At 57.0% G+C, this 27,906-nt stretch overlaps 2 protein-coding genes across 3 annotated transcripts; both read right to left on the bottom strand.

Moving 5' to 3' along the window:
• Positions 1-4,161: 4,161 nt before the first annotated feature.
• TRIM11 (tripartite motif containing 11) lies at positions 4,162-12,273 on the bottom strand. 2 transcript variants are annotated; one of them, XM_047082313.1, is made up of 6 exons: positions 11,762-12,273; positions 9,051-9,146; positions 8,614-8,844; positions 6,266-6,288; positions 6,077-6,177; positions 4,162-5,577 (listed from the first exon to the last, which is right to left on the bottom strand). In XM_047082313.1, exons 1-6 carry the CDS (start codon positions 12,167-12,169, stop codon positions 5,030-5,032), a joined length of 1,407 nt encoding a protein of 468 aa, XP_046938269.1. In that variant the 5' UTR covers positions 12,170-12,273; the 3' UTR covers positions 4,162-5,029. The 2 variants fall into 2 exon arrangements, with proteins under 2 accessions (XP_046938269.1, XP_046938273.1); XM_047082317.1 differs by lacking the exon at positions 9,051-9,146.
• Positions 12,274-13,360: 1,087 nt separating this feature from the next.
• Positions 13,361-20,126, bottom strand: TRIM17 (tripartite motif containing 17). The gene is made up of 7 exons (XM_047090693.1): positions 20,102-20,126; positions 17,723-18,156; positions 16,924-17,019; positions 16,311-16,541; positions 14,339-14,365; positions 14,153-14,249; positions 13,361-13,908 (listed from the first exon to the last, which is right to left on the bottom strand). Exons 1-7 carry the CDS (start codon positions 20,124-20,126, stop codon positions 13,361-13,363), a joined length of 1,458 nt encoding a protein of 485 aa, XP_046946649.1.
• Positions 20,127-27,906: the final 7,780 nt, after the last annotated feature.

Raw genomic sequence — 27,906 nt, 5'->3', positions numbered from 1 at the left:
CTAGAATTATTTAAACCAGCCAAGCTAAGCTGTTTACCCCGTCCTGCTTTCTCTTTCCTGTGGAAACCAGGGGAACAAACCTGGGTCTCTCCCTTCACTACTTTCTTCTGCCTCCTACCAAAACTGCTGTTTCCCTGAAGTGGCCCTGGGTGGCTTGGCATGCTCCTTTCTCTTGAGACATATCAGTAATGGATTCTTTCCAGTGCTCAGCAGGTCACCCCATAAATTAAACTCCTGTGTGCGCACAATATAACACTGACTGGCAGCAGAATGAGCAGGACAACACAGGTGTGCCTGGAACATTTTCCAGGGGATGCCCTGCCCCAGACTGTTCACAGCTAATGGCATGCAAAATCTATCAGAAGTCAGCCATGCAAGGAAACTCGGGAATGCCACACACATTTGCAAACTAGACAATATATTTGGGAATAATCCATGTGTCAAGAAAGAAATCATGAACATAATTAGAAAGCGTTTTGGGCCAGATGGGAATGGAAACAGTAGTTATAGGGCACAGCTAAAGTGGGGCATGAAGGGAAATTTATAGCTGCAAATGCCAGAGTCAGAACAGACGCTGAAATTAATTTTAAGAAGCAGATAGAGAGGAGCAGGGACGCCTGGGTGGCTCAGTGGGTTAAGTGTCCTACTTCGGCTCATGTCATGACCTCGGGGTTTGTGGGTTCAAGCCCCAGGTCGGACTCTGTGCTGATGGCTCAGAGCGTGGAGCCCGCTTCGGATTCTGTCTCCCTCTCTCTCTGCCTCTCCCCTGCTCACGCTCTGTCTCTCTCTCTCTCTCCAAAAATAAACATTGAAAAGAAAAAGGAAGAAAGAAAAAAAAAGAAAGAAAAAGAAAGAAATGTAAAATCTGAACAGACTTGCCACAGCAAAGAAACTGAGATGGTAGCGAAAGAACAGAGACTCCCCAGAATCCCCGGAATCGGATGAGGTCACAGCACAGTCCTGTGCCAGCTAGTTCTCAGAAAACAGTGGCGGGGGAACGGAGACCCCGGTCCCCAGGTATGAATGCAAGCCCCCTGGCACAGTACGAGCTCACGGAGTCCAAGAAGAGGAACAGGAGCCAGTGGGATTTACCCAGGAAGGCAAGATGGGCGGATTTAGTAAAAATCCCTCCAGTGTGCGCTTGGGACAGCTGCATTCTTTGGCGTGAAAATTAGACCTCGGGACTGGGGTAATCAGGAGGGGAGGGGTCAGTGCAGGGGTCCAAGCAGAGGGGCCAGGCGGGCGCGCTCACTCAGGGGACGTGGGGGACTGGGGCGTGGGGAGCAGGGAGGCTGTGGGGTACGTGGGAGGCATGGAGGGCGGGGGATGCGCGGGCTGCGAGGCGGGGTCTGGAGCCACAGAGCACACGGGGATCTCAGAGGACCGCGGGGGCGGGGTTAGGACACAGGGATCTGGGCGAGGGGAGGAAATCGTAGAGCCTGCCAGGTTCCGGACACGTGCCCAGTCTGTGGGGGTGCTGGGCGGGGCTGTCGAGCGCAGCGCAGGTGGGACCGAGCTGTCCTCCACGGGTCCCTCAGGGTCTCCGCGCCCGCGCGCAGCAGGTGCGGAGACTCGCGGCAGCCCCCGAACGCACCGCGGGTCGTGTGGACTCCAGGGCGCGTAGACGCAGCAGGTGCGGCCCAGCCCAGGGACGCTGGGGGTGGGGGGCTCCACCCCGGGAGGGATTCCAGCGCGCCGGGGAGGTGGGACGCGGTGCGCACGGATGGTTGCGCAACTCTGTCCAAGTTTACGGAAATCACCCAGTTAGTTGTACGTTTGCAGCAGGTGAAGTTGGGGTACAATGAGTTCTCAGCAAAGCTTTTGGAATGCAGGCAGCGCTCCAGGAGATTGTGCGGGTGTGAGGGAGGATGGTGCTGACCTCACTACTGGCCGCTGCACTAGATGCAGGAATGTGTCCCGCAGGTGCAGGGAACAAGACGCTTGTCTGTTAAGACAGTCTTGTGGAGGCTTTCCTGACCAGGAGAGGTGCAGGAGGGGAAGGGCTTGCAGGGAATGACCAGCAGCCAGCACCAGCAGGGATGGTTTTAGTTCTTAATGTTCTTTTTACCTCCACGGAGCCATGCCCTGAGATTAGACCAGGCGCTCCCTTCCTGAATATTTTCTTCATTCCACGAATTACAACCCACAATGCCTGTTTCTCTTCTCTATCTGCTTTCTCTGCTGTCTCCCCGTTGGACGGCTGAGTCACCAGGGAGCAAGGCGTCTGGGAACTTTAGGAAGTGGTAGGCTCTGTGCTGGGTTATTGTGGAAGCCTCTGGATTGGCTGAGCACACGGGGTGCGCATCCTGGTTCTCTGCTCCCAGCCTTGAGTTATCCGCCTCCAGAGCACTCATCACTCTGAGGGGATGAGGGGGCTGAGAAAACCAGAGGAGGGGCTCACACCCGCTGCTGCCAGTGTAGGACATCATGCACTGGTCATCACCCCCCCCCCCACACACCCGCACAAGGGCATCAGCCCCACAGGCAGGAGCTGGCATGTTGCTGTGGTCTGTCCACCATCTAGAACAGTGAATGGCGCCCTCAGGCCGCTGGAGTCAAGCAGGGAGACCAGGTGGAAAGGTGAGTGTGTGAATTTAGGGTGTGTGCTTGTGAATGGGCATCACTGAAGCTTGCTCTCTTTTCGCCTGAAGGGTACCAGAATACACCACCTGAAAATATCCCACTTTGGCATTAGGATTATTTTGAGATGGAGGCAGATGAGAAGAGCTCTGTACCCTTCCTTTATGTCCCTAAAAGCGGGACTCAAATGTAGGTGTCCATCTGTCCTCCATGCCAGGAAGGACTACCGGTCACAGGAGAGAGCTCTAGACAGTCAGCCTGAATGTGGCAAGGCGGGAGAGCGATCCACATGATCCCACTAACTAGCCTTTTCAGTTTACCTTCCCGTGGCACCTTGAAGCTTGATGCCACTTCCTGTGTCCTGTGACGTCTGCACGAAGTCATACTTTCAAACTGTTTTTTTTTTTAAATGTTTATTATTTTTTAGATGTAGAGAGACTCAAGAGTGTGAGCAGGGGAGGGACAGAGAGAGAGGGAGACACAGAATCTGAAGCAGGGTCTAGGCTCTGAGCTGTCAGCACAGAACCCGATGCGGGGCTCGGACTCATGGATTGAGAGATCATGACCTGAGGTGAAGTGGGACGCTTAATCGACTGAGCCACCAGCCACCCCTAAACTACCTTTCTAAGCTGCTGGTCTGAGTTACTCATTTTCCATAGTATCTCCTATCAGTCTCTGTGTCGAAAACACAGTGAAGCCGTCAGAGGGGCAGAGGAAAAATGAGGTCTCCACCCTTACACCAGCACCCAGTGCCCTCCTAAAGCCATGGCCAGAGCATCTGTCCTGGTGTCCTGGGTGTGGCTTGGTGCTTGTCCACTCTCCTGCCCATGAGGCTGTCCTGCTGCCGGCTGCATTCCCGACGGCCACTGTTCCAAGTCCCAAACCATAGGGCCAATCTTGCTGCAGGTGGGAGCACCCAGTATTCCCTGATCCTCAAGCAGGAGTGACGCAACAGGAAGTCACTTGGGAAGAGGTAGGAAACACTGCCAGACCCCCGCTATACTGAGAAAATACTCGCCCATTGGTATGTAATGTGAGGGAGCTGTCCAGGATGTTCAAAGTGGTATAAATTTATAACAATAGCCAAGGAGCACCTGGTGGGGGGGGGGGGGCTTAGGCCGCTAAGCACACGACTCTTGATGGTGGCTCAGGTCATGATCTCGTGGTTTGTGGGATCGAGCCCATATAAGGCTCTGTGCTCACAGCGTGGGCCTCCTTGGGATTCTCTCGCTCTGCCCTTCCCCCACTTGTGCACGCACACTTGCTCTCAAAATAAACATAAAAAGAAAAGTAACAATAGCAAAAAGTCAAAAAATGGGAGAATGCATAACCAAATAAATGGAGCACTTAGCTACTGTGCACTTTCTGGGTATCTGGAAAAACAAAACAAAACAAGAAAAATGTTCCTGAGGCAGGTGCATGAGATGAACGCACAGGAGAACGCGGCTGGAAGTCTGCTGTGCCCATGGGGGTGACTTGTGCCCCTGACTTCGCCCTTGGGGGTCCCGCCTATGTGTCACCCTCCCGGGGCCATCCCCCTCACTGGTGCATTTCCTCACCTCCACAACTGCAGACAGCAGATTACAGACAACAGTTAATTTATTTGCTGACACATCGGTCCTTACAATAAATAAAATCTAGGGTACAAAGAATTTGCAGCACACCTTTAAGCAGGGTGACCAAGAGTCTGAACAAAGCAAAGACAAATCCCAGACTGTTAGCAGGAAAGGGAGGGGGCTCTCTGAGCCTAGCCTTCCCCAGGCAGGGCAGGGATGCCTATGGACCGGGTACACAGAGTTCTGGGATCAGCGAGAGGGTGACTGTCTAGCTGGTGGTTCTCAGCCCAGGGGAGACCATGGGCTCCTATGCCTGCTCACCTCGGGGGCCCTAACCTCTGCTGCACCTGACCGGGAGCCAGGGAAGGGCATTTTCCGGAAGACCCAAGTGGTCTGCATTTGGGGGAGGGGCATGGTCACTCGGCCCCCTGACCTGCACTCCCAGCTTCCTCTGGCCACCTCCGCATACCACCCAGTACCTGGCTGTTCCGAAGCCCATTCTGCCCTGCCCTGTAGTGGATGGGACCTGGACACAGGGTGGCAGGCTTGGAGTGCCCTCCTGCCGGCAGCTCCGGGGCCGTCGGGGGCTCAGGCTTCAGCCGGAGAATGTCTCACAGGCTGTGGTGCCTCTCCCCAGACCTCTGTAGGGCTCCGAAACCAGAGACTGGGGATGTCTCAGCGCCCTGTGGCCCCCAGGAAAGAACGCAGCTGGCCCCGCACATGCCAGCGCACGCTTGCAGGAGCGAGCGCACTTCAGTTCCGCTGTGCGCACATCTGTGCACGGCACCGTGTGCATCTCCCTGGCTCAGAGGACAGCACTACCCACCCAGGGTCCTGTGTAGCCAGAAGTCCCCAATCCCGGAGCCAGGGTGAGGAGCCACGAGGCTCCCCCGTCACTGGGGAGCCAGCACGTCCCCGGGCCCACCTTTCAGCCTGCAGATGGTCATGGGCGTGGGGCTGCTGGACAGAGGTGAGAAAAGGGCCCGCAGGGTCCCCGAGAAGGGGGTCTCAGGGAAGGCATACAAGAGGGAGCCATCAGTGGCGCTGTAGAAGGACAGGTGCCCGGCCTCATAGTCCAGAAAGATGCCCACGCGCCGCGGCGGGTTGCGCAGTGGGGCGAAGGCACGCTCAGATGAGTTGTAGTAGCTGCCCAGGAACACCAGGATCCAGAAGCCATTGCCGGCAAACAGCTCACCCTTCTCCTTGCGGTTGGCTGTCTCCCTGCAGACGCCCAGCGCCCAGCTGGCCCGCTCCCCCACCTCCACCTCCCAGTAATGACGACCCGACGTGAGGGCCTCCCGGCCCAGCACGCAGGGCCCGGGGTCGAAGCGCTCAGGACTGTCGGGCAGCGCCTGCCGCAGGTCCCCCCGCCGCACGCTCCTCCTGTCCTCTGACAGGACCAGCTCAGGGTTGGCAGTGTCAGGATCCAGGGTCACATCCCCTGCAGATGGAGTGGAGGTCACTGGAGGAGCAAGTGGGCAGCCCTGCCTGTGCGCCCCTGTGGACCTCTGTGGGGGCTGGCTGTGCACTGGCCACGCCCCATGTTGCCTCTCTCCCTGAAAGCTATCACCTAACCACCTGCCATTGCAATTCGGAATGTTCCAGAAGGAGGTCCAGGCTCCCTCACGATGCACCCTCCTTCAGAGGACCTGTGAAACCCCAAGGGTTTCCTGCAGCAAGGGAGGAGTGTCCAGCCTACTCGCGTCCTGGACTCCCCACAGCTGGGGTCCGTGCGGGTGGACCTGTCCACCCCGGCGGTGGTCTGACCTCTGCTCTTCCTACACGCCCAGGCCAGCAGCCAGACCGGCCCTCCCTTAGCTGCTGTCTGGTGCCTGAACCTTCCAGGTCTCTGTGAACTGGTCCGCCACAGGAACAGACCCACCCTGCATGCCTGCAGGAGCTCAGGACCAGTGCGTCCTCTGGGCCACAAGGGTACCCACCTCGGAACTTCCGCAGGGCCTCCACCAGCCCCGGGACCCTGCACACCGTCCTCATCTCCATGGGCACCACCTCAGGCGGCTGCAGCTTCACGTCCTGGACCCTGGAGGGGGCAGAGCATGCGTCACCCCCCATGGCAGCCCTGCCCTGCACCCTGCCCACCTTCCCCGGGGAGAGGCCGGGGCTCCTACCTGCGCAAGGTGTCCCTGATGTCCTGTGGGAGAGACACACGCCAGTCAGCGCCTGTCCCCTGACCCTGGGCCCCCCCACGCCCCGGCCACCAGTGTCCCCCAAGACCCAGCTCTGCCCCCCGTCTCACACTCACTCACACACTCATACACCAGTGATCAGGAACCAGTGGTGGGCTGTCCCAAGTGCAGCTTGGACATGGGGAGCCTGGAAAGACCCTGGGCTCAGCCACCATGCAGACCTGGCCTCACACCCCCCATGTGCTTAGAGGATGCAGGGCACTGGCTACTTCCTTGCCCACCCAGAGCCCCCAGCACCCCTGGGTGGCGGGACACGTGGGCGGGGTCCTGGCCTCCAGGGCTCAAGGGTACCTGGCTGTCTGCTGCCTGCCCTCCCACAGGTCCCAGACTCACACCCACCTTCCAGGTGAGGCCTCTCCACTTGGACATTCCTCTCTCCCATAATGACACACACAAGCATTGTACTCAGCATGAGGGATTGACTGTGTCCCTTGAATCCAAATGTTGGAGGCCTAACCCCCAGGGCCTCAGAACGGGGCTGGATTTGGAGATGGGGACTTTACAGAGGTGGTTTGAGTAAAAGGAGGTCACTAGGGTGGACCCTGATCCCACATGACTGGGGTCTTTATCAGAAGAGGGGACTGGGGCACAGACAAGGGACAACCATGTGAAGATACAGGGAGGAGACAAGGAACCTGGTGTGGGTAGCATGCAAAGCAGAAACAGCCTGTCCTTGGTAGTTTTGCTGGGTGGGCAGCCCACCCAGGGGGCATTGGGGAATGACGGGGGCAGTTGTGGTTGTCACAAGGCCTGAGGCGAGAGCAAGGCCCTACCTACCCTGAGGGTCATGTGGAGGGCCCTGAGCTCCAGGAAAGGGGCTGGCCTCCATGCAGACCACATGGCCCCTTGGAGACACATATATCCCTTTAGGAAAAGGCTCTGAGCGGACCGAGGATGGCTACAGGGTGAGCCTGGCGGGGGAAGCTGGGACCCCCAGACTCTGTCACACAGCTGGGACTCATAGGTGTGGGTTCCTGGAAGTCACCCAAACCCTCACTTCCTCTGTCCATGAGGGTGCACATCCCCACCCACCCAGGTGCCAGAACCCATGCAGCAGTCCTCCGCCTAACACTGAGGTCCGAGGGTGCAGGTGCACCTGACCTCGCTCCCTCACACCAGTACACAGGGTACTGCTGGGGTCTGCTCTCCTGCCCCTCCACAAGGCAGACCCCACCCTACCCCTAGCACAGGCAAGGGGGGCTCTGGGGCTGGGGGGTGATAGGAGAAGGGACAGGGGTCTTCCCTCTAGCTAGCCAGCCAGCTAAAGATCCAGGCCAGGAGATGTGAGCAGGCTGGGGGAGGCAGTGGAGGGCAGGTGGGGGAACAGGCAGGGGGCACTGGGGGGCAGGTGGCCACTTTCAGGAGTGCAGCAGGCCAGTCAAGACCACCCACCCACCCACAGCCTCCAGTGAACCCAGTGCCCGCGCCACTAGAGCCTCCAGTGAACCCACTGGGACATCTCACATTGTCCCAAATCACGTTTCATACAGACCTGGGGTTATCATCTCATGTCTGGGGCTGACCCCTCCTCTTTCCAGAACTTGGGGTGTCCCTGCCTTCTCCACCCTGGTTCACTTCCCCTGACCTCCTTGGCTGGCGGCTCAGACTCTGCCTCACTGACCACAGCCTACTTCTGCCTGAAACCCCGCGAGATACTTGGTCTTGGGTTCTTCCTCTTTCCCAGGCTTGAAACTGCCTGGTGTCTCAGCAGGGTGGAAGGACCAAGTTCAGACCCCAGGAGGGCAGCCAGGAGCCTCTGCCTGGTCAGTGAGACGCAGGAGGGTCACCACCCGTGGGAGACGCCCAGGGCTACACACACAGCGTCCTCACTCCCACCCTCTGCTAAGAGCCAGGCAGAGTCTCAGGGCCCCACAGGGCTGGCGCAGGAATCCTATAGGACTCCTGCCGGCACTTCGCAGTCCAGGGGACCAGAACCTCTGGAGCTAGCCTGGTGACCCACAGACCCCAGATGCCACCTGTCACACGGTCCAATAGGGCTACAGGACAGGCACTGGAGCAGTTCCGGGAGAAGTTCCAGATCCGCACCCACTCCGCAGGACCCGCAGCCACAAGTGGATCGCCGGTCCCAGCTACCCCCCCACCCCACCCTCACCTCTCACAGGTGGGTGACACCTGGGTGAGCTGAGCGCGCAGACTGCCCCATGAGCCCATCCCTGCCCAGAGCCCCCACACAGGCACCCCCAGGGCACAGCGCTGCCCATCCCTTCTCAGAGCCAGCACGCGCACACCTGGAGCGCAGCGTGCCTCACCTGCAGCAGCCCCAGCGCAGGCAGCTGGCAGCGCCCCTCCAGCTCCGCGATGAGCTCGGCCAGCTGCGCGCTCTGCTGACCCAGGCGGGCAGCGCTCTCCCGCAGCGGGGGCAGGACCTCCAGCTCCTCCTCCTCCAGCCTCTGCAGCAGCCGCTGCTCCTCCTCTGCCAGCAGCCGGCGCAGCCTCTCGAACTCTGCCAGCACGTTCTGCCGCTGGCTCTCCACCATCTTCTGCAGGGTGAACAGGGCAGCTGAGGGCCCAGGGACCTCATCCATCCCCCACCTGGGGCCCCCACGTCCTGTCCAGTCCCCAGCCTCACCCTCCTGGGTGGGTTACATGCAGGGAGCCTTCCTCATACACAGCACGAGGCAGGCGCCGGCTTGCCTGCCGCCCCCACCCCCCGACCTTGGGCACCTCAGGGCACCGCGCCACCTGCCTGCCACAAGGCACAGGTCTCCTCGGCCTGGGCCTGGAACAGCAGCGCGTCCTCCATTTGCTTCCGCAGATGCTCTAGGGACTTCTCCAGCTTACCCTACGGGAAGGTAAGGCCAGTGTGACCCTGGCTGGGTGGGCCCCATCCCCGTTCCAGTCAACCCGGCCAGGCATGACACATGGGACAGCCTCAAATTAACCTACGAGTCCCCTCCCCCCCAGCACCGAGGCCCCTTGCCCTCCCCTCAGTCCCCTTTCCTTCTCCAGGCCTGCTCTGGGCTCCCTGCAGGCCCCACACCTCTCCACCTGACTGCGCTCTCCCTCCAACTTTTAGATGGACTGAGGCCCGGGGAGGTGGCACTTTGGGGGACCCAGCACCCCAGGGTGTGCAAATGCCAGGCACAGCCCTTTGGGGGCAGGTAAAGATGGTGTGTTGCGCACCCCTAGCACGAAGGGTAGCTACCTGCTAGTACAGGGAAGGAGGTCAGAAGGTGCCAGCCCAGAGGGAGCCACTTTGGCACAAGGACTCTCTGGAGATGTAGGAAGAGCCCTCTGCCCTCCTCCTTTCTGCCTCAAGGCAGAGCAGAAATTTCCCACAAGGGTGCCCTCCCTGTCTGTACCCAGAAGGGGACGGCACTCATCACAATGTCTGTCAGACAGGACTGTGCCTGAAGGGACTTTATGACTCAGATAACCCTGACCTATCACTTGTTCCCCCCATATATTCCCTAGTTCCTTTCCCACAACTTACTGACCCTACAAGCCCTAATTCCCTTTCTTTTGCCTAGCCACTTCTCCCCAGTTTATCAACACCCTTTGTTAAAATAGAACATAATCCCATATCTAAAAGGGTTTTTCATTTTGCCTCTGTGAAGCTCTTGTGCCATAGAACATTTAAAAGACTGATAAAATTATGGGGCCCCTGGGTGGCTCAGTCAGTTAAGCGTCACACTTCAGCTCAGGTCATGATCTCAAGGTTCACGAGTTTGAGCCCTGCATTGGGCTCCATGCTGACAGCTCAGAGCCTGGAGCCTGCTTTGGAATCTGTGTCTCCCTCTCTCTCTCCCCCTCCCTTGCTCACCCTCTGTCTCTTTCTCAAAAATAAATAAAACATTAAAAAAAATTTTTTAGACAGAGAGAGACAGAGCATGAGCAGGGGAGAGTCAGAGAGAGAGGGAGACACAGAATCCGAAGCAGGCTCCAGGCTCTGAGCAGTCAGCACAGAGCCCAACGTGGGGCTTGAACTCACCAACTGTGAGATCATGACCTGAGCTGAAGTTGGATGCTTAACCGACTGAGCCACCCAGGCGCCCCTAAAAAAAATTTTTCTTTAAAGACTAATAAAATTATGTTTTTTTTCACTTGTTACTCTGCCTTTGTTAGCTTAATTTGCAAGCCTCAGTCACTGAACCTAACAAGTTGGACATAAAGCTTTGCCCTCCCCTACGATAGGAAGGGGTTTAAGTGCTGCCCCAACAGGCGTTATCAGGCCAACCGAGAGGGGCCTCTGGAGAGCGGCATGGTCACTTTCTGCTCAGTGACAGAGCACATTTGCTGGACAGACAAAAGGGGTGGGGCATCCGCGTGTTGTGCCTCAAAGTGGAAGGCAAGACTTCAGGGGTTTCCGTCAGGACGAGCCCACAGATGCAGATCAGGATCCAAGTTTGTCCTGTTGGTTCTAGAACAGTGACAAACTGGCCAAGTACTGGTTCACGTGGCTACGCCACGTCCTTGGAGCAAGCCAGCAGACGCTCTGGGCCATGAAGCACAACGCACACCAATCCAAACGTTGGCAAGGTATCAGCTGTGTAGTCAATACCTGGGGCTCCAGGAGCAAACACTCCTGAGGCCCAGTGAGGACCGCACATGGGTGTCTGCCCCGAGCTCTCAGCAGTCGGGCGAGGGCTGGCCTGGATTTTGAGGAAATGCGTTTCCAGAACAAAGCGGGTGGATCTTGCCATGTCAGGTGGCACAAGTGGCTCCAAGCATCCCACTCAGAAAGCTTGACGGGCTGCGGGCACCCTGGCACCTGCCTCCCAGGGCAACGGCTGTGTCCCCACCCATCCCAACCCAGTGATTCCTCAAATCTCGTCTCCACCCCACAGCCCTGCCTCGCCCATGGCCCTCTGAGGGCTGAGCCCACTTCTGTCTACGCAGAGAACCTAAGGTTCTCTTCCTGCTTTCTCCTTCTCTGGGCTCCATTCCTGATTTTCAGGCCGGTGCCCCACTGGTGAATGCTGTCCTAGCCAGTAGGTCTGGGACAGGCTGCACACACACCCTGTGCCTCGTCCTTAGACCCTGGCCAGGAAGGTGCCAGCCTAGACCGGCTGTACAGGTACCCTGTGTCCCCTACTCGCTGGCCAGAAGGGTGCTGGTGTAGGCTTGCTGCACTCAGACCCTGTTTCCCCTAAACCCCAGCCAGGATGGTACCGGTCTGGGACTGGCTGCACACACACCCCCCCAAGAGGGTACCAGTCTCCATTGTTGCACGCGCACCCCTACAACGCGGCCAGGGTGCACCCCCAGCCAGGAGGATGCTGGTGTGGGCTTGCTGCACTCACATCCCGTGCTCCTTAGAACCCGGGCCAGGGTAACTGTGTGAAGCCGGCTGCGTGCACTCCCTGCACCCGAGCCAGGAGCACACCACCCCCGGGATCCCGCCCGGGCCGAGCCACCACCCCCGGGCCCCGACTCCAGCCGGGCCCCGCCGCGCACCTTGAGGTCGTCGGCCGCGTCCTGCAGTGGGCGCACGCGGTGCGTCCAGTGCTCCCCCGAGCGCTCGCAGGCGGCGCACAGCAGGCGCAGCTCTTCGCCGCAGAAGGCAGCCAGAGGCTCGCGGTGCGCGGCGCACACGCCCTGCGGGACGGGCGACGGCGGGTGCAGGCGCCGCGCCATCTCGGCCATCTTGGCGAGCGGGCGGTTGGGCCGCAGGTTCCTCTGCGGGGACAGCTCGCGGCACTCGGGGCAGGCGTACGGGCCTTCGGGCTGGCCCCAGCAGCGCCGGATGCACTCGCGGCAGAAGTTGTGGCCACAGTCGGTCATCACGGGGTCGGTGAAGTAGTCAAGGCAGATGGCGCAGGTGGCCTCCTCCTGGAGGTTGGTGGACAGGTCGGGGGCGGCCATGGCGCCGGTCGGGCGGAGATGGGCGGCGCTTTCCGCCGGCTCGGGCGGTGTGGGCTCCGTCACCGAGACTCCGGGTAGCACTCGGAGACGCGGGGGCTCCAGGGACGCGCGGAGGAAGAGGCGCCGCGGCGGAAGCAGGAAGCAGCTGGGTTTTTTTTTTTTTTTTTTTTTTTTGGAACAACCCGCTTTAGCTCCGGATTGGCTGAGGCCGGCCACGCGGCCCGCGGGCCCAACCGAATTGGAGGCTGCATGCCAGCTGACCTTGTGGCGTAGCCTCCGCTGTCTGCGCGCGCGCGCGTGCGCTCCAGGCTGTGGGTCACCTCTCCCTGGCGTCCCGGGAAGGACCGGTTGCAGGACCCGGGCCGGCGGGCGCCTCACACGTTCACTGGGTTCCCCGCACAGCACAGCTACTTCGAGGACAAGAGGAACCTGAGGCCGCGGCGGCGAGCCCCAAGCCGTCTCCCGTGCGCCCCTGCGCCGGGCACGATCAGGATCAGTGCAGGAAGGGGCTCGGCCTGTAGGCACTCTGGCCTTAAGGTAGACATACACCGACTGGGATTCTGGGTGCTCGGCCTGGCGTAGGGCGGTTAATGCGCCTGAAACTGCGGGGGCGGGGCCAGAAAGGACTCTCCTCCCACCACCACCACCACCGCCCCCCCCCCCCCCCGTGACCCGTGATCCCTGCAGGTACACCTTCAAGGCTGGACTGCTCTGAGGGTTTCAGCGATGCAGTTTGAAAAGTGTCATCTTCCCATGGTCCCCCCCTTCCCCATGACACCCGCGAAAGGTGCGTGCAAACGTGGAAGTTTTGGAAGACAAGGTGGGCCCTGCTCTGCGAGTCACAAGCAGCCCATGCGCAGGCAATATCCCTGCTTGGGCGTGTGTCGAAGTGGGGGCTAAACACCAGCATCCCACGCTGCACCGGGCACGGGAGGTCCCCACTTAGAATCGGCCCACTGTGAAACCCAGCGGTTTTCAAAGCCTCCTTTATGACGCATGTGTGAATACAGTCTCTTGATATTTAAAGGCTTTAATCGCGATTACACTTCAGCTTTGAGAGCAGCCAGCCAGTGGCTCACAAGCGCTCCACCACCTTAGATATGTCTGGCAGGTGGCCTGCACTGAGTGGAGCCACCTCACCTTCTGGAGAAACCAGGGATGCCCGCGCCCCCCTTCCCCCGGCCTGTGCCCCTATCCCTTCACCCACAGCGTCACTGTAGAGATGACCATCTGGCCTGATTTGGGGGCCCCCAGGCAGAAGAAGGGCTTCAGGGGGCCGGAGAATTGCAGCTGGGCGTAGGTGTGCATGTGGGACCCGTCCTTCAGGTTGTAGAAGGACACCTCCCCCGCCTCGAAGTCCAGGAAGACCCCCATGTGGCTGGGGGGCTCGGCCAGCGTGACAGGGGTTGGGGCAAATGTGCCGGGTGTGTACTTCTTCCCTTTGCACAGCTGCACCACCCAGAACCCATTTTTGGGGCACTTGGGGACCCTGTCCCTCCGGCTCACATTGTCCCTGCACACGCCCAGGGCCCAGAGAGCGTCACCGGTGAGGTTCATGCCCACCTCCCAATAGTGCCTGCCCGAGGAGAAGGTCTCCCATCCCACGACGCAGGGGTAGGCCAGGAACCGGTCCTTGCTGTGGAGCGCGCCCACCAGTGGCGTGCTCAGGTAGCGCCTCTGGCGGCTCTCATACAAGAGGAGGTAGGGGTAGGCGGTGGCGGGGTCCGGCACCACATCCTCTGCAGATGGAGGGAAGGGGGCAGCGAATCATCCGTGCTCTCCCTAACCAGGCTCCAGGGCTGAGTCCAGCTGTACACCTGGGCCACTGGGGTCCCTCCCCCAACTGTCCATATTGGTGGTGCTAAGGACCTGGGAGCTGGGGGGCCATTTGGGCACCTCACCGTGTGTCCCCATAGGAACAGAAAGGGCACAGAGTGTGAATGTCCCATAAAGGACAGTCCCCCCGGCTGGGCTCCTGCTTACCTTGGAAACTCTTCAGCACCTCTATCTGCCCAGGGACCCTGCAGACTGTCCTCAGCACAGTTGGGGTGGCCTCTGGGTACTGTACACTCAGGCTGTTCTCCTCCAGTGGACACAGGGTCATTGTCCCCTCTGACCCCACGCGGAGCCCTCCCTGCGCCCATCAGTGCCTCCCCTGCAGCTGGCCACGTACCTGCTCAGGAGCTCCTTCATGTCCTGCAAGACACAGAAGGAGGGAGATTGGCAAAGCTTCGTGAGGAATCTGGGGCGTTGTGCCTGCATTTCTGGTCTGTAGTGCTAGAAAGGCTAAGATGTTTTCCCACAGCCCTGTGCCCACTTTCCAGAGCGTAACCCGGTCTTGGCTGCACACAGGAATCCTACGCGCTGGCCTGGCCAGGCCTCCGGTTCTCCCCACATAATGCCTGAGGACATGGAAGCTGTGCCAGTGAACCCATGGGTGGAATTGGGGGCACAGGGCAGGTGACCATCAATGTGCCTTTTGTAGTTCAGCATCACTGTGAGTGACAAAAAGGTCCACATGTTAGTTTGTAGATAGGTTGCTTTTTAATAGAAGACAAAACGTTCCTCTGAGCTACGTAGCCTGAGCTACCATATAACCTGTCATCTAGAACAGGCCCCTTCCTGGGGACAAAACCCACAGAGGTCAGGACAACAGACAAAAACCTGGGCCTGAGCCAGGCAAACGGGATGGATGCATGGATTCCCTGCATGTGGCATTTGCTTCTCTTGTGGAAACATGCACACAGGAGTGTGTGCAATCTTATCTGTCGCCGTGGATTCCGTCCCTCCACATAGTTGGTGAATCACCCACTTGTTGGCCAACATAACCCCCTGCTTTCAGGGCCTCGGTGGACCGGTCTGTCCTTGGAAGGCCAGCTGTGGCCTCTCGTGACTGCCATCCTGGGGTGCAATCACATGACTCCCTCCTGCCTGTGAAGTCGTGGGTGTCTATCTGGGCCAGTGTGTCTGTGCCCCACATCACCTCACTAATGACAGCCGCCCCCAGGCCACCTCCCTGGGCTAGGAAGGGAGGGGACACACATCTGCAGGACGAGAGCCTGTTATGGGCTGACTGGGCTTCAGATTCACACACTGGAGCCCCAGCCTGCAGGACCTCAGAGGGGGACTGTATTGGTGATTGGGTCTTTAAAGAGCCGATTTACGGTAAAGTGAGGTCACTAGGGTTGGACCCTAATTCCCTAACACTGGTGTCCTTGCAAGAAAAGGAGTTTAGGACACAGACAGGCAGAGAGGGACGACCCTGCGAGGACTCAGGGAGAAGATGGCCACGTATACGTCAGGGAGAGAGGCCTGGGGAGTAACCAGCCCTGCCTGTGCCTGGATCCCAGACTTCCTGCCTCCAGGACCAGGAGACACAGTCCACTGTGTGAACCACCTCCTGTGGTCTTTGTGAGGCAGCCTGAGCTGAGACAGAGCCTTCCCCTGTGTGTACTAGTTACTGCAGTCACCACCTGACCACACCTGGGCATGAGTCCCCCCCCACCTGGGCATGAGTCCCCCCAACCCAGATAGGTGAGCAGGGGTGCTGAGGTCTCACCTACCCCCCAGGTGAGCAGGTCTACTGAGGTCTCCCCTCCCCCAGGTGAGCAGGGGTGCTAGGTCTCCCCTCCCCCCCAGATGAGCAGCTGTATTGAGGTCTCCCCACCCCGCAATATGAGCAGTGGTGCTGAGGTCTCCCCTCCCCCAGGATCAGGTATCCTGGGGACTCCCCTCCCCCAAGGAGCAGGGGTGCTGAAGTCTCCACTCCCCCAGGTGAGCAGGGTTGCTGAGGTCTCCCCTCCTCCCCAGGTGAGCAGGGGTCCTGAGGTCTCCCCCCCAAGTGAGCAGGGGTCCTGGGGTCTCCCCTCCCCCAGGTGAGCAGGTGTACTGAGGACTCTCCCCCATCCCCCAGGGAGCAGGTATACTGAGGACTCCCTCCCAGGGAGCAGGTGCACTGAGGACTCGCCACACCCCCAGGTGAGCAGGTGTACTGAGGACTCTCCCCCACCCCCACCCCCCAGGGAGCAGGTGTATTGAGGACTCCTTCCCAGGGAGCAGGTGCACTGAGGACTCGCTACACCCCTAGGGAGCAGGTGTACTGAGGACTCTCCTCCCCCCAGAGAGCAGGGCGCCCCCTCACCTGCAACATCTGCAGTGGGCTGTGCTGGTTCTTGTCCTCCAGCTGGAGCAGCAGCATCTCCAGGGAGAGGCCCTGCCGCTCCAGGGTGGCAGAGCTCTCCCGCAGCCTGGCTCCCACCTCCTCGTCCTCAGTCTTCAGGGCCTGGAGCAGGCGCTGTTCCTCCTCCAGGAGGAAGAGGCCCATCTTCTCAAACTCCACCAGGATGTGCCGCCTCTGCTCCTTCACCTTCTCCTGCAGGAGCCAGCGGTGGGGGAGGGGGGATTGCGGGTGTGAGGGACCCCGGACCCGTGTCCACTCCCTTTCCCCGCCAGCCAGATGGGAGGGCAGCTCCCAGGACGCTGTAACCCCCCAGGGTCCTGGTGACCCACAGAGAAGAAGCTAGCCTAGCAGGGGAGGGAGCCCCTCTGTGGGGGTCACCTGCTGAGCCCCAAGCAGCGGCACCCAAGCGTCCCTGCATCTCCAAGGCGGCCGGCCTGGGCTGGGCGTGTGTTCTGGATCCTGATTCTAGCGGGAATCCTGAGCTCCAGGTATGTGTTCGCATCCACACAGCTCTTGTGTGGCCTGTCCGAACCCACTGGGCTCCTGTGTGTGCACCCCGTCCCCGGGCACCTGCCTGCCACTCAGCCAAGGTCTGTCTCTCCCTGGCCTGCAGCCTCCCAGTCTTCATCATCTCCTCCCGAAGGTGCCCCATGTCGGCCTGCAGCTTCAGCTGTGAGACACATGGACCGCAGAGTGTGGGGTCAGAGGCCCTTATGCCCTGGCATCTGCCCAGTGCCCCCACTCCAGAGAAGGACGTGAGGGGGTCCTGGGGAAGAACACATGGCACCCGAGACATGTGCCTTGGGCAGGAGGGTTATTATGAGCTGGAGCCAATCAAGGATCAGCACTGCAGAAATAGACCTTCCCGGGGCTCCCCTTAACTGAGTAAAGGCCAGAGGAAGAGGAAGGCCAGGGGTCTCATCCCAGGAAGGTTTATGGCCCTACAGGAAGGTGGCGAGCTGGTGCCCCGATGCATGTGCACTAACAACCCTTCTCTTCCGTGAGTTTCCCTATATTTGCTTTCTGCTGTGCTTGGCACATGTCTCCAAGCCCACATGCTGAATATGAACCCCCAGCGCGGAGTGAGGAGGTGGGGCTCCTGGGGGGCAATCAGGTCACGAGGGTGGCGCCCCCAGGAATGGGATTAGTGTGATCATACAACAGACCCCACAGAGCTCCCCACCCAGCGAGGACAGGGAACCAGGATGAGGGCTTATCAGCCCATGGTGCTGGAGCCCTAACTGCACGGACCTGGGGCAGGGCCTCCAACAGTGTGGACTCCAGGCCACCAGCTTTGTGGACGTTTGGGCTGTGCATTATGGGGGCTCTTGTCCTGCCTACTACATGTGCACCAGGACGTCCCTGTGACCCACCTTGTACTCTTGCACGGCCTCCTCGACCAGGACCACCCTGTGGGTCCTGTGTTCCCGGGCCTCCTTGCAGACGACACAGATGGGGATCTGGTCGTCCTCACAGAAGAGCTTCAGCAACTCCTGGTGCTCTGCACACAGGTCCCTGCTCTGGAAGCCCGGGTGCTGCCGCGCCATCTCAGCCACTTTGGTCAGCAGGCGGTTGGGCCGCAAGTTCCTTTGGGGGGATAGCTCCCGGCACTCGGGACATGGGAAGGAGCCCTTCCGCTTCCTCCCCCCTTTCCTGCCTTTGGCCTTCTCCCAGGCCAGCCGGATGCACTCGCGGCAGAAGTTGTGGCCGCAGGAGGTCATCACCGGGTCCGTGAAGTAGTCAAGGCAGATGGAGCACGTGGCCTCCTCCTGCAGCTTTCTGGCAAGTTCCAAGGCATCCATGCTTCCTGGGCAGGGAGTGGAGTGTCCCTCACATGCTCCTTGATCCTCTCCACACCAAACCCTTGTCTGTGGCCAGCCCCACCCACTGTAGGGAGAATCTTGCTAGGTTGCATTAGAGCGTCCCCCCAACCCCCCACCCCCCACATGATGTCTGATCTGGCTCCTCACCTCCCACTGACCTGTCTACAGCAAGAATCCTGTTCGGCCAGTTTGGCAAGAATCTCCCTCTCAGAGATTTTTCATCACTAACCCTCACTTCCCCTGAACCGCCATAAATCCCCACTGGTCCACCCTATACTGAGTTGAGCCAGTTCTTTGCTGGGATCTCTCATCCCCTGTTACAGTAATCCTGAACAAAGTCTGTTTTTACTGTCCTGACTACGCGTCAGCTCTGGTGTTCTGCCACATGGTGCAGTGCAGAAAAGACACCTGGTGTGCGTGAGTGCATGCACAGACATGCACACACACAAGAGCAAACACACACACGTGCACATATGCACACACACGAGAGCGCACCCATGCACACACGCGCACATATACACACATACACATGCACAGAACATACACACACGCACACATGTATACACATACACACAAATACACATGCATGTTTGCACACATACGTGCACAAATGAACACAAAAACATACACATGTGCACACACATACACACATGCACATGTGCACACAAGCAGACATGCACATACACACGCAATGCAAACACATGCACACACATGTACATACATGAGAGCACACACGCACATGCGCACATATGCACACATACACGAGAGCACACATGTTCAGAGAACATATATGCACACACGTGTGCACGCATGCACAGAACACACAGCACACATGCACACACAAACGCGCACAAATACACATGTACGCACACATGCGCGCACATGCATGCACACACGCACACAAATACACACATGTACATGCGCGCAGATGCACACATGCACACACAGAGACATACACACGCATGCACACACATGCACACATACAGTCTCACAAGCACACACACAAATACACACATGCACACACATGAGAACACACACATACACACGGTCACACACGCACACACATGGTCACACACGCAAGACATACGTGCACACACACGAGAGCATACATATGCACACACAGTGCACACATGCACACAAATACACATGCACGCACACACGTATATGCACACAGTCACTCATGCACACACATACATGCACACGTACATGCAAATATGCACGCACACACGACAGCACACCCACATACGGCCACACACATACATGCACACATGTACGTACATACGAGAGCACATACACGCACACACATGCACACACACACGAGAGCACACGCACAGATATACATGCACACGCATGAGAGCACACACATACACACTCGCACACATAATCTCACAAGCACACACATACATGCACACACAGTCACACACGCACACACGTACATGCATACATGCATGCACACATGAGAGCACACACATACACACATGCACACACATGGTCACACTGGGTGTGGCTGTACCCCTGACCCTATGCCAGGGAGGTCCAAAGCCCCCTCTGCAGGTCACAGGGTGTTATTCGAGCCCTGTTGGGGGATTGGAACATCATTTCTGGACTTTACTATCCCAGCTCCTTTCTCTGCAGTCATCTGCAGTGAGCACGGCTGGATGCCTCAGGCCTCCCACGTCCCAGACCCTGGTTCAATTTATCTGGAGCTGTCTCTGCAGACACTGTGAGGTCAGGGTGTCCCTCTGCTCTCTCCACCCTAAGGGGCACTGCTGCCCACCCAACAGAAACGCGGGCCAGCGGGGCAAGCTGGTGGGCTGGGGGTCTGGCTCAGGATGGAGGCGACACGCTCAAGGGCCCCAGGTCAGTGAGGATGGACAGGCCACCCTCCGGCCAAGAATGCTTTTCTGTAAAGGGGCAAAACCAGTTCACCCGTCTGGTCCCAGGCTGTAACCATCCTGGAAGCTGTGTCTGCTACAGGGGCAGCGCACGAAGTCCCCACCAGAGCCTCAGCGCACAAGGGGTGACGTGCCGCCTGCCCCCTCCCCGGAGGGACCGGTACTCACCACCGGGGAGGGGGCCACAAGCCGCGGTCGTCCTCAGCCACGCGCGCAAATAGCGCCCTGGAAAGCCTGCGTTTGCGCAGTGAAGACCATGGGGCGGTGGTCACAGAGGGCGTGGGGGCCCTGGGGGTGCTGGGCTTTGTGGCGTCAGCAGGGGCGGGGGCAAGGGCGGCTGGGGGGGGCTCTAGTTATCAGGTGGGGGCAGGGGATGGGGGCGGGAGGCTTTGTGGGGCGGGTTGTCAGCAGCCTGGGGATGGGGCGGGGGCCAGCGCAGAGTGGGTCAGGGGTGGGACGGAGGCAGTTTTGGCAACCCAGCCGGGAGGAGGGAAGAGGGATGACAGAGATTGCAGGGGCAAAGGCCAGTGGGGGGTAATCTTTCTGAGAGGTGTGGGAAAAGAGGGTTGCAGGCAGGGGGGAGGTGGGAAGGGGCAAGGGGTGGATCCACAATGGGGAAGAGATGAGAGCAGAAGACGGAGCAAGTCTGGGCTCCCCGCGGCGTGGAGGGGGGGGAGGTGCGGGAGGTGAAGGGATCGCTGGGTGCGGGTGGGGATGAAGTGGGGTCGCTGGAGGAGGCAGCAGGGCGGGCGACCCTCTCACAACAGCCCCACCTCTCCGGTGGTGACTTCGCTAGTGCTCAGAGCCGGGTCCAGGGGAGGGGGCGTCGTCCAGATCCCCGGTTAGGAAAGGAGGATCATATCGGACGGGCACTGGGAACGGTCGACCCCTTGGGGTCCGGCCCCCGCCCGGAGGTTGCTTCGGCGGGTAGCTGCCCCCAACCCGGACCTAGAGCTCGCTGGTGGCTGAGCACCCCCAAGTCCTAGGGTCTGGGGGACCCGACAGATGAGGAAATTGAGGCTGGGCCAGGGCAGGAGGGCGGGGAAAACAGGCATGTGGCTGTAGACGCACAGGACCAGGACAGGCTGGGCGCTCACCCTTTTTATGTGCGCCTGGGCCTGGGCGGTGCAAGAGGCTCCAGGTGGACAGCCTGATGCTGATTCTAATCCCCCCTCCCAGAGCCACGACCCCTCTGCTGCCCTTTCCATCAGCTGGGGCGTTCTGGGCGGAGGATGTCTTTCCCTTCAGGGAACAGAATCATGGAATGTTCAAACCTTGAGTAAAAAGGTGTCAGGAAGACCCACAGGAGAGCAACGAATCCCGTGCATAAAGTGCCCAGATGAGCCTTTTACCGTGTTTGATGTATCTGGCCTGTTGTTTTGTCTGCGGGGAGACAGAGCACAGGCAGGGGAGGGTCAGAAAGAGAGGGAGACACAGAATCTGAAGCAGGCTCCAGGCTCTGAGCTGTCAGCACCAGAGCCCAATGCGGGGCTCAAACCCACTAGCTGTGCAATCATGACCTGAGCCCAAGTCAGACGTTTAACTGACTGAAACACCCAGGCGCCCCAAACGTTGTGTTGTTTAAGCAAACCCCAGACATCACTGGATTCATCTTTTGCCTGCTCCAGACAATACCTGGAGGAGGACAGACAGAATGACAGGACAAAAAACTACCTTACTGTGTATCCTTGGGGAGCCAGAAAAGGTTAGAAGGGGTGTGAGTTTCATGCGCACCTTGGGAGGGGGACAGGTAGCCTCTGTGGGGAAAACAGGTTCCTTTAGGAAAGGCAAGTGGGTTTTGGGGGAGAACAGGAGATAAGCTTTGTCTCCACAGCGGCCAGTGGTCTTTCCGTCTCCTTGGGGATGGAGAGGTTTCCAGCAACCTCGTTCCCAGAACTTGCTGCTTTTAGTCAAACAAGAGAACCCCCAAGGCAGCTTTCTTTTGCATCTGTTGAATCTTAAGTGATTTTGTCTTAAAATAATGTGGCAGTTCTGGGGTCCGGAGTGGCCCCCACACTTCCCACACATCTCCAAAACTGGGTTTTTTACATAACCACCATCGACTGTCATTCCTGGGAACTCCTTGCCAAGGAAGGTTTGCTTTAGAGCTGAGCTTTGTAAGAGGGCTACACAGTGGGGACTCCCTCTGTCTTCTTCAGGGAGCTTTAATTCAAAAAAAAATTTTTAATGTTGATTTTTTTTTTTTTGAGAGAGAGAGAGAGAGAGCACTAGTTGGGGAGGGGCAGAGAGAGAGAGAGGGAGGCAGAGGATCTGAAACGGACTCCAGACTCTGAGCTGTCAGCACTGAGCCCGAGATGGGGCTCGAACTCAGGAACTGTGAGTTCATGACCTGAGTCGAAATCAGATACTTAACCAACTGAGCTACCCAGGGGCCCCTCCCCCGGGGAGCTTTACACAACTCTGTGCAGGGGCAGCTCGGAATCTCTGTGGAGGGATCTGGCACCACTATTTTTTTTTAACATTTATTTATTTTGGGGAGACAGAGATAGAGCACGAGCAGGGAAGGGGCAGGGGAGAGGGAGACACAGAATCCAAAGTGGGCTCCAGGCTCTGAGCTGTCAGCACAGAGCTTGACGCGGGTCTCAAACTCATGAACCGTGCGATCATGACCTAAGCCAAAGTTGGATGCTTAACTGACTGAGCCACCCAGGCGCCCCTGCACCACTATTTTTAAAGCTGTCAGAAAGCCTCTCACTGTCAGAAAAAATACAACAAAAAACAAGAGGTTTGGTTCTCTCTGTTGAAAATAAGAGACTTCCGGGGCGCCTGGGTGGCGCAGTCGGTTAAGCGTCCGACTTCAGCCAGGTCACGATCTCGCGGTCCGTGAGTTCGAGCCCCGCGTCGGGCTCTGTGCTGAGGGCTCAGAGCCTGGAGCCTGTTTCCGATTCTGTGTCTCCCTCTCTCTCTGCCCCTCCCCCGTTCATGCTCTGTCTCTCTCTGTCCCAAAAATAAATAAACGTTGAAAAAAAAATTAAAAAAAAAAAAAAGAAAATAAGAGACTTCCTTTCTCCTGGTGCTTTTGAAATGCATCCTTTCAATGTCTGAAGAAGGGACTGGGAACACGTGGTGGGTGGTCTGGTTGAATGTTCATTCGACAACAAAATTGTTTTCTTTCTTTGTTTGTTTCTTTGTTTCACTGGGTTGGGAGCAAATTTCATTATATTTCCCCAGCATTAACATGCTGCCACTGTTGTGAACCAGGTTGGTTTAGAGTATGATCTCATTTACCTAAAGATTTTGATGTTTGGTTTCTATCCACATTTGCCACTTTTAGTCAGAGGAACAGAAACACAAAATTAAAGTATGAAAGGAAATGTAAAGTTTCAAATGATGATTTTTGTGCATTTGTAGTGTTTAGTCTTTAGGGCTTCTGAGGTGTAGGGAAAGGAAATCTTTCTACCCTCTTATATTCTTAGCCCGAGGTCTGCAAATTAAACTGACAAAGACAGAATAACAGAAGAAAAGCCTATGAATTTGATTTAATGTTATTTTTTTATGTGCATGGGGCTTCATAGAAAAGAATTGAAAAACCCAGAGCAACAGACTTGGGGGTCTGTATGCAATTTTAACAAAGGGTGATATATTGTGCAGAACTGACAAAAGGGAGTTTGGGCTTCTTTGGATGTTAAATCATGAGAAGGTAAATATATGTGGGGGAAACCAACTAAAAAGGGTTATAGTAAGGTTTTTCTTATGCAGATTCATCTCCGTGCTGCCTCCATCTCTGGTAATAAGGTCATTCTCCGTTTCCTTCACAAGGGGGATTTATGCCCTGCTTTTAGGCAGATAGAGCAGAAGCCCATCCTGTGCTCAAAATAACCCTTATGCCAAAGTGGAATGTTCAGGGGTGACATATTTTGATTCCCTGACATATTTGATCTGAGATACACAGAGCTGGTTACTAGGTAAAGGTGGTAAAGGCATTTTATTCAGCAAGAATGGAAAGATGCTCTTTTCACTTCAACTGAGCTGAACTCTGAATGCAGCAGAGACAGCTGGAGATTTCTACCAGTGAGTGAGAGAGGGGCTCAGCCCTAACAGGCTACTATAGACAGGGTGGCTTATAAACAACATATTTTGCATAATTTTGGAGGCTGGAAAGTCTGAGATCAAGGTGCTGCTAGATTCAGTATCTGGTGAAAGCCTAATTCCTGGTTTGTGGGAAGTGTGTTCTTGTTGTGTCTTCACTGGTGGATGGGGCAACGGTGCTGCTGTCTGGAGTCTCTTTTATAAGGGCACAAATGTCACCAGTGGGGCTCCACCCTCAGGACCTCATCAGCTCCCAAAGACCCTGCTTCCAAAACCCACAACACTGGCAGTTACGTTTCAACATATGAATTTTGGAGAGACACAAACCTTTAGTTGGTGGCATTGGGCTTTCAATATTCTTACTCAGGCGGGTCAAGGATATACAAAAATGTCAGAAGTGGGGGGTGAGGGGGGTGCCTGGGTGGCTCAGTTAAGCATCTGACTTCAGCTCAGGTCACGATCTCGTGGTTCGTGGGTTTGATCCTCTCATCAGGCTCTGTGCTGACAGCCCAGAGCCTGCTCGGGATTCTCTTCCTCTCTCTCTGCTTCTCCCCCACTTGCGCTTTCTTTCCCTCTCAAAATAAATTTTAAAACCTAAAAAAAAAAAGATGGGGGGTGAGGAACTTACTCAGACATCAAGCGTCGGGGCAGGGTGAGATCTATCACCAGGCAGACTCAGCAGGATTCTTGCTATAGCTGGGCTCTGCTGGGATGGGCACAGAAGTCCACGGGTGAGGTCCCACAGGTGACTCGTGGAGAAGAGAACTCAAGGGGGCCTGGCTGGTTTGGTCAGCACTGAAGCATGAGCTGAACGCCCTCAGAGCTGTGATGTGGGATGTAGATGGGGAAGCTGGAGGGCCATTCCCCCTCCCCTCCCCCTCCTGACACAGCAGGACCCTTCCTGCAGGAACCCTCACAATGGGCATCTGGCTCCTGGTGAGTGACATGCTTTTCTGTCCTGTACCAGGAATCTGGGGGGAGCGGCCTTAGGTCAAGTGCCGGCAACCCTGCAGCTTCAAGGTGGGGTTCTGGCTTTTCCTTTGGAAACTGCACAGAGTCATCCTTGTCCTCTTCTACCTCGTGTAGTCCCTCAAATATCTGCAGGTCTCAATTTTGTGGCTCACCCTACCCCACCCCGTTCCCCCTGTCCCCTGCCTACCAGATTGTAGCCCCCTACCTGCATTGCTGTCACCATTTCTTGCAGACCCTGGTTTCCAAATTTCTTGCTAACATGATTGTTTTTATCTGCAGTTACACAGAACCGGCTGTATCTGTGAGGATTCTGTGGCAGAGGCACACAGTTCTGCATCCTGGAGGCTCACCACAGCAAGGGTTGTTTCTCACACTCACTATATGGGCACCAGGGACCTTGTAGGGGAGGAGGGAGATCTTTTCTCCTACCCTCTTAGCTTCTGTACCTGGGGTCTGTGAATTAAGGTGACAACAGCCAGAATAATAGAAAAGGCATACAGATTTTATCTTATGTTTGTAATGTTATGTGTATGGGCCCTCACAGAAAGGAAGCAAAAACACAAATTGGCTTATGGGTGACAGATTGTGGAGAAGTAACTAGACAAAGGAAAGGGGATTGGGGCTTCTGGAGGTGAATTGTAGGAGGGTGTCTGGGAAACTTGAGGGAGGAACCAATGATGGGTAAGCGTTGTTTACACAGACTCATCTCTGTCCCATCTCTGATGATAGGAGCTCACCCTGTCCTCTTTCTGGTACAGGAGAGGGGGCACCTTTGCCAATGGAAATTTCCTGACCAAATGGGGATTTTTGCTTTGCTTTTAAGTGGAATAGGTGGGAGGGCAGAGAGCTCCTCCTGTGTTTGCTGTTTCTCAATTGCCTTCAGCTAAAATCATCAGGATGCCAAGGTGGTGTATTTTGGGGTAGCATAGCCCCATTTCCCTCAGCCTCTCGGTGATCATACGGCAACACATCCTCAGTCAGGAGGCCAGTTCACAGCCTCTACCACGTGACGGGGGTCACCAGCTCTCAAAGCCAGTGACTCCAGAAAATGCGGGAAGGTTGCTCCTCTGGCTTAATGAGACCCCCAATGAATCTGAGCCATTGGGACCCGAGGCCCAGGGCTCTGCAGTGATGGCTGGCAGTGTCTGTTTGGGCCTCTGCTGCCTTAGCAGGTGGTGACAGCCTCCCCAGGACCATGTCTCAGCTCCTTCCCATATCCCAATCCAGGCAGCTGAGACCACGGGGGCTTTCCTGTTTTGGGGTCTGATGTTATCCTTTCCTGGGTGACCATCTTCTGTATGTGCCCTTCTGTCCACTGTGCACCCTCTGCCCCCCGGGTAGCACCTGTCTTTCTTCTTGGGGACGGGGCAGGGGACTGTCAGAGGGAGTTCCTGGTGGGGTCCATCAAACAGGGAGAAGCAGGAGGGCAGTGGACAAAGCCTAGAATCCAGGTCCCAGCTTCCTGGGCCAGCTTCACATGACGCTAAATGGCATGACCAACAGCCCCAGAGTCTCAGCTTTACCCACCAGTACAAGAGTAAGGCAAGTCTCTCTTGCCCCCAAATCTAGAAACCTCTGTCTAGTGGGAGGGAGAAAAACAACTAATTTGAGTGCTGATTTTAATTGTGATGATAGCATATCAGTCAGCTTGGGCTGCATAACAAATACCACAGCCTGGATGTGTATTGTCACACATACATTGTCTCCCAGGCCTGGAGGCAGGAAGTCTGGGACCCAGGTGGTGGCGGGGCTGGTTCGTCCCCAGGTGTCTCTCCCTGGTGTGTAGATGAGCCTGCTATGAAAAAATGGACTTCTGTGTGTTTCTTGTACTTCCTTTAAAAAAATTTTTTTTTAGCTTTTATTTATTTTTGAGAGAGAAAGAGACAGAGATAGAGACAAAGACAGAGTGTGAGCAGGGTAGGGGCAGAAAGAGGGAGACACAGAATCCGAAGCAGGCTCCAGTCTCTGAGCTGTCAGCACAGAGCCCGACACGGGGCTTGAACTCACAAACCAGGAGATCGTGACCTGAGCTGAAATCAGATGCTCAACCGACTGAGCCACCCAGGTACCCCTCCTCTGACACTTCTAATCACCACATATATGTAGGGGGGAGGGACGGGTTCTTTCCCTACACCCAGCAAGTCTGCGACAGCAGATGGGGGGGTCCTACAGCACAACTCAGTTAGGACACCATCTATGTGGACTCTGCTCTGGCCCTGTCCACATGGAGTCAGCATCAGACCCCACAGGCTCAGCCCCACAAGACCACCCCCACTTCAGACGCCAATCCCAAGTCCAGATGTCACCTGTGCTCTGACCCACAGGCGACAAATCAGAGTTTCCCATGGGCCCTCCTCGGGTTTGATGTTCTGGAGGGGCTCAGAGAACTCAGGGAAATGTTTCACTTGATAGATTCGTGGCTTATTACAGAAGAAATGAAAGCATATGAATCAGCAGCATGATCTGGATGGATCCCACCAGCAGGAGCTGCTGTCCCCATGGAGTGGAGAGAGCACGACCCTCCCACTATGTGGATGCATTCTTGTTCCCCAACCCAAAAGCCCTCTGAACCTTATCCTTCTAGGTTTTCATGGGGGCTTCATTGTACAGGCATGATTGATTAACCCATTGCCCATTGGTGATTGATTCCTTCTCCCCTCCCCAGAGGTCAGGAGGCGGCACTGAAGCCTCTAACCCTTTGGTCCCATGGTTGGGTCCCCCAGTCACTAGCCACCATCCCTGGGGGCTTTCCAAAGTCACTGCAACAACACAGATACAGGGGACTGTTATGGACATCATGACATCCATCACTCTCAT

The sequence above is a fragment of the Lynx rufus genome, unplaced genomic scaffold (assembly GCF_022079265.1).
Source record: "Lynx rufus isolate CCGP_SWC_20201006 ecotype Redwood Valley unplaced genomic scaffold, mLynRuf1.p SCAF_1, whole genome shotgun sequence".
Lineage (NCBI taxonomy): Eukaryota > Metazoa > Chordata > Mammalia > Carnivora > Felidae > Lynx > Lynx rufus.
The sequence above is the reverse complement of the archived record's forward strand: the minus strand, read 5'-3'. Positions and strand labels throughout refer to the sequence as shown.

Bases quoted from the DNA above. Each gene is read 5' to 3' on its own strand.
- TRIM11 (XM_047082313.1), bottom strand. From the start codon at position 12,169: ATGGCCGCCCCCGACCTGTCCACCAACCTCCAGGAGGAGGCCACCTGC. The intron at 6,289-8,613 runs GTGAGGCACGCT...TCTCTCCCACAG, and splicing joins CTGCGCTGGGGCTGCTGCAG to GACATCAGGGACACCTTGCG. The intron at 5,578-6,076 runs GTGGGTACCCTT...CTCCATCTGCAG, and splicing joins GGCCCTGCGGAAGTTCCGAG to GGGATGTGACCCTGGATCCT.
- TRIM17 (XM_047090693.1), bottom strand. From the start codon at position 20,126: ATGGTTACAGCCTGGGACCAGACGG. The intron at 17,020-17,722 runs GTGGGTCACAGG...TGTGTCTCACAG, and splicing joins AGGCCGTGCAAGAGTACAAG to CTGAAGCTGCAGGCCGACAT. The intron at 13,909-14,152 runs GTAAGCAGGAGC...CTCCATCTGCAG, and splicing joins GGTGCTGAAGAGTTTCCAAG to AGGATGTGGTGCCGGACCCC.